The 6000-nt window shown below is 33.2% G+C and overlaps 1 protein-coding gene across 1 annotated transcript; it reads left to right on the top strand.

Moving 5' to 3' along the window:
- Positions 1-4352: 4352 nt before the first annotated feature.
- Positions 4353-5117, top strand: LOC121128609 (LIM/homeobox protein Lhx1-like). Its single transcript, XM_040724203.2, has one exon. The coding sequence runs from the start codon at positions 4353-4355 to the stop codon at positions 5115-5117; it is 765 nt and encodes a 254-aa protein (XP_040580137.1).
- The last annotated feature ends 883 nt before the right edge of the window (positions 5118-6000 follow it).

A 6000-nucleotide genomic window follows, 5' to 3' on the forward strand; every position in this document is an offset into this window, starting at 1 on the left:
TGTCTCTTATTTGTAATTCTGAACGTGGATTGGTTGATCAGGAATGAGCTGTTGTTAAAAGATTCCTTGTTTTTAAATTAAGGAAAGTCCCACAATGAGGGATAGTGGCCAGGGGGTGTATAAATTTAGATTTGAAACTGATTTTTTCAAAAAAAAGGACAATCATCCAAATTTATTTTCTAAAAAAAAATAACATAAATTATTTACAGATTCCAAATTTATTTTCTAAACAAAGAGCTAATTTAAAAAAAAAAAACATATACTTTTGTACATTTTTATTGTGGGGATGCTCTCCTGTGAAAGCCTTGCGACTCCGACAATGGTCAGGAGGAAAGTACCATATTCTTGCATAATACCATATAATTTTGTGTCTTTTTTAAATTTAGGATAAATAGTTGAGATATATATTGAAGATTATTTTCTGATATAAAGTCAAACATGTATCAAGCTGTTAGACAAAGGAAACTGAAAAAAACCAAAAAAAAAACGACCACTTAGTGTAAGTGACCGAAACAAAGTTTCTTATTTCGTAACGATTCTAAATTTGAAAACTGGATATGAGCGGTTAATGCAGTTTCATTCTTGATGAATGTAGCCTTTATACCAGGTTGGGCCCTATTTATACGTCATAAAAATATAAAAACGGTAGTGCCCGGCATTGACCGAAGTAATTAGGCGTCGGCTAAAAGACACATTGTCTTACTTTCTTTTTTTCAGGAACACGCTCAGACCTAACTAATCAATACTTATATCAATTCATATGTATGTTCTCTTCTCAAGAATGAAGGAATAATAAGACCTGGAGATTTTTTTTTAATATAATGTGATAACTGATGAGTACTTTAGTCTCTAGAGCGCTCACTAACGAAAATAGTGCTCCCTGTATGCTAAATACAAAATACTTGCCCAAAGTTAATTCATATTTACATACAAGTGTTAATATTTTATTCAAATCATAACATATACTTTAGAAAGAAATATTAAAGACAAACTAATATGGTGCTAATATTCGATACTACATGGTCACGGCTGCAATATTTCATTAATACGACTACATGATTATTTCATAGATCAAAATATATTTATATGATATACATCAGGAGCGCTATATCCAGTGCGCCCTGTATACAAGCTCAATGCTACATGCCCAACCACTGCAACATCTACATTGACTACATTGTTATGTCTTAGATCAAAACCCCTTTTATTTACTTTAAAGTTTCACATATACAGATAAACTATGTTTTATTATTATAGATAATAGTTATTTGACATACCACAGCCTCATTTTGCATGCAACGTCGTTTGGTGAAACAAATAAAGGCCATTTTATCTTTTGGTTTTGTATGTATGTATGTAAATTATAAATATAAGACTTTTGTACAACTTTTAATTCAGTGTTTTATGTATGTAGACATCACATAAAACTATTGAAAATTTGTAAAAATAAAACATTATTTTATTTAAAAAAAGAGAAAAAAATAGTTTTTGTAAAATATATAAAAATAAAACTTTTTCCTCGATAAAAACCCACTAAGAAGAAAAAAAGAGATTAATGACTTTCTTAGTAGGAAAAAGATAGTGCTTATAAGGGAGGGGGCTGTATAATATATATATATATATATTTGTACAATATATATATACAGTGACGATTCACCTGTTCCAAACTTTATAACATTTCATTAAATAATTTAAAAGGGGACAGAAGAAATTCACTCACTAATGAGGTATAATTAGATCCCCTGAGAGTGTACTTTAAAAGACTTGTTCGTATTCACATGACCATACATATATACAGTCTGTACCTAGCTCATATATAAAGCAAATATGAGTTAATTAGACTTAAAATGTCTGTTTGTCTGCTAATTTGTGTGTTGTTGTTTTTTTTTGCAAAATTTGACATGAATTAATTATGAGATATAATTTGATGGGATTCTAGGTCTAGGTAAAACTACATAAAGGTCCAGGAAGGACATTCAAGTGTAGTGGTTCCGAACCTATCAAATATAGCGACCCATATAAAAACAAGCAATTAGGGAACGATCCCAATTCATACATTCCTTTTTTTTTTTTGTAAAAGAAGCAGCCATATATTACAATGATGAATTAGAGAGGATTTATTCGTGAATAAACTTTACATTCCCTAAATTATTCATCGGAGAAGAAAATCATACGGTCGCCATGATGCTTGATGCCATTAAAAAGACTTCCTAATGCTTTTAAATCAAGAATGGTCTCTCCTCAAACATCCGTTTGACTTCCAGTTGTTTACCAGCTTTTATATAACATTCCCATTCGACTCAAAATCAATTAATGCCCCCATGAGATTGGTTTGGTGACCCCATTTTGGATCGATGGCCACAGGTTGGGAACCACCGTTCAACTGTTTTGTTGTAGAACATTATACAAAATATGGATCACACTCATGAAATCTGGAGAAGAATCCCCTTTGACTTTCCATGATCATTAATGAATCGAGATAAAGAATGACAAAAATGGAATGTTTACCGACAAATAACAGAGAGAGTACATTCATTTCTTAATCCTTTTTGTCGGTCAAGTTGAGTGGTTAAGAACTAAGAAGTTGTCCACGTGATTCCTTATTGTAATTGAATGATGATGATTGTAAAATACATGGATAGATGTACAATCAAAGGAATTTATTGTTTGCGGAAATGTTGGATTATATTCCTCTTCAAGCCGTAAAAGAATTGAGATTGGAGTCCCTTTGAATATAATAAACTATAAATAGGTACACCAGAGAGCAAATCGGTTACAAAAAAATATATATATCAGCAGGAGATCCGCAATTTTTTTTATGTACATACGTTCCTTGTTATACATTTATAATTTGACCAACCTGGCGAGTGACTCAATTCTGAAGGATTTGCAAATTACAATTACTTATTCAATGTGGTTGTTTTTCTTTCTAACTCTTGAGACATGTTGTAGATGAAGAAGTATCATGAACAAGACATGATGACTCGAGGAGTCACAGTGACTCGTTTTGTATTACTTGTGACTTGGACTTGAGGCTTGAATAATGACCTTTTCTAATAATAAAAAAAAGGTCATCTGTAAGAGAAAAAAATAGGAAGAAATGTCTATTCTAAAAAAAAAGTCATCAAAATATCATGTTTCCCAAATAAAATACAACTAATTTGCAATTTGGTCCCATATTTGCCATGAACACAAAATTTTGCAAAAAAAGATTATAACATCTTGAAAGTGGGCGTTAGAAAAAAGACTTACAAAATATACTTGTACCAGAACACTCCGTTTAAGACTCCTATTTTGACCGGAAGTTTTCGTTACGAAGTAAAATTTATTTTATGTTATTAAGCTAATTAAAAAAAATTAAAGCATAAATCTGTTAAAATATGTAGTTTAGCTAGTGGTGTATCAGTTCGCATTTATTTGGTCCGGACCAGTCTCAGGATATGCAGAACTGAACTGGACGGGACTGATTTCTTCAGTCCTAAATAAGGACTAAAACACCACAAATTTTAGTTATTATAAGAGCAATCTCCTGTCTTCTAGAGCACGATAAGCAGCGCTCAATAATTGCAAACAAAAATTGGTTATTGTGAGGTACAAATTCATGGGACGTAGATACTAAATATACTGCACACCTTTCATGCTTTAAAACAATAATCAAAAGAAGAAATTACCTTATGTTAAATGTTCCATAGGATACAAACATATACAATATATGTATGTCTTTATGACCCTGTCATTATATCTGACGCTTACTTCAATTACCTTTACAATGTTGTTAATATGGAGTATTTATATGTATGTATATCTATGAATACTCTTTTAATGATGGCTTGTAATTAAGTTGTCATTTTGGATGATTCCATCATGCAATAAGATCAGCATAATATCTATGTAGTACGCTACATAATAAATAGAAGATATATATATACGTCAATACAATTGCATCATTCTTGTAAGATCAATTCATCATCCGTGTTCAGAGTTCCCTTTATTCTTCCTCCTCCTCCTCCTATTGCTCTAGTCAATAATAGGTTTTATTTATAATATATTCTGTGTACGACGTACGTGTTACGGATTCTGCCCCTTCTCTTGTGTTTTTATGTTTTCGTATTTTATTACACGCGAACTCACCACCCCCTGGGTAGTAGACTCTTCCCTAACTATACACAATCGTGTTCTTGTTGTTGTTATTCTAACCCAAATCCAAGGGGGAAGGAATGAGCGCACCCTCTCCCCCTATCTATACGCCAGGGAAGAGGATGACGTCGACGACACCAACGTTGTTGTAGTGTATGCTCATTGCTCAACTCATCTTCTCCTGAGATTCATTACCCTTTGAAGCTCTAAAGAAAATGGACTGTCACGCTTGCAGACTCCCAATCACGGATTCTACTCTTCACAGTGTTCAAGGAAACGCTTTCTATCACAAGGATTGTCTACGCTGCATCGACTGTCACGAACATCTCTCCGGTACATGCTTTAAATCCCATCTTGGACTTCATTGCCATAAAGACTTTATTTCTCGCTCCATCAAATGCTCTGGATGTGCAAAGTACATGTCACCCACTGAGCCGGGGATCAAAATATCATCTTCAAGCTTCTATCATCCCTCCTGCCTCAAATGCTTCATTTGTGAAACACTTTTGACGGAAAAAATGGGTATTCATACGACGGGGGATCCACTCTGTCCACTTCATATTCGGGACGATCATGATGACTCTGAGAGTGTATCATCTTCCGACTCTGAAGATAAGTTGGACGATGACAAAAGAGGAAAGAGACGCGGTCCAAGAACCACCATCAAGCCACCACAACTCGAAAAACTCCAAGAAATATTTAATAGAAATCCAAAACCAAATCGTGCAATACGCGAAAATCTCGCCAAGAATACGGGTCTGGCCATGCGGGTCATACAAGTCTGGTTTCAAAACAAGAGGAGCAAAGAGAAAAGGCTTACTTCCATGAGGATGTACCCCCACTATGGACAGTTTTCCTATTATTCTGATGGATTGTTACCTTCTCCTCCTATGGAATACCCATCGGAGTATGTGCAACCCCATGCCATACAACCCATGAACACCATTACACCTCCTCCCAGCTCAGATGAGTGGGTTTAAAGGACAATTTACATCCTACAACATATCATATTTTTATCATGTCAGATTTGTCTAAATGTTTTTTCAATTAGATCCATTGTACCCTACCTAACTATAATCACTGTGATAGCGAACATTTCTACGAACCCAAATCATACATCTATTTATACACATACTTAATATTTTGAAGAAAAAATTTAAATATACACCAAACATAAATAAATTAAATTCTTCTTCCGCTTTTTATTTGGTTTGTACCTCAAGAACATCCCTAGCGAGTGGGACTTCTTTTCCTCTCGTTTCGTGAGGATTTCCTCTTTAATTTGTCGATAATTTACCCTTACATAATTATAGAGTACATATTATATGTTTAGACAGGTAATTATACATTAAAAGAAAAGTACATATACATAATGCTTCTCCCTTAATTCCACAAGCGTTTAAGCCCCTCTAATTCATTTGTATAGATAGACTATAGATACCTTTCCAAGTGGAATTAAAAGAGCAGTCATCTCTATAATAATATATCAAATTCATTGGTGGTGTTTAGAAACAAATAAAATTTTGAAAAAAACAAATCCATGAAAAAAACAAAAAACACACAACCCGTGCCAAAACAGCACTCTCTTATTTTAACCCCTAATGTTTTGAAATGATAATTACAACTTTGGTAGTATTCAAAAACAAATGAAATATTTCTAAATAAACTTTTTAAAAAATTGGCAGAGCGTACCACAACAATACATATTTTTCTAAATTTGTTTCAGTCTTTCATAAATATGAAATATGTGAATGCACGTTTTGGGAGCAGGGAAACCTTGTTTTTAATTACTAGTCTTTCAACCTCATAAAGAGTGACCCACGAAACTTTTTTTTTTTTTGATATCACTATAAAAAAAAGACG

Source organism: Lepeophtheirus salmonis, chromosome 13 (genome assembly GCF_016086655.4).
Source record: "Lepeophtheirus salmonis chromosome 13, UVic_Lsal_1.4, whole genome shotgun sequence".
Taxonomy (NCBI): Eukaryota; Metazoa; Arthropoda; class Copepoda; order Siphonostomatoida; family Caligidae; genus Lepeophtheirus; species Lepeophtheirus salmonis.

Excerpts from the sequence above, each read along its gene's own strand:
- LOC121128609 (XM_040724203.2), top strand. The coding sequence starts at position 4,353 with ATGGACTGTCACGCTTGCAGACTCCCAATCACGGATTCTACTCTTCAC.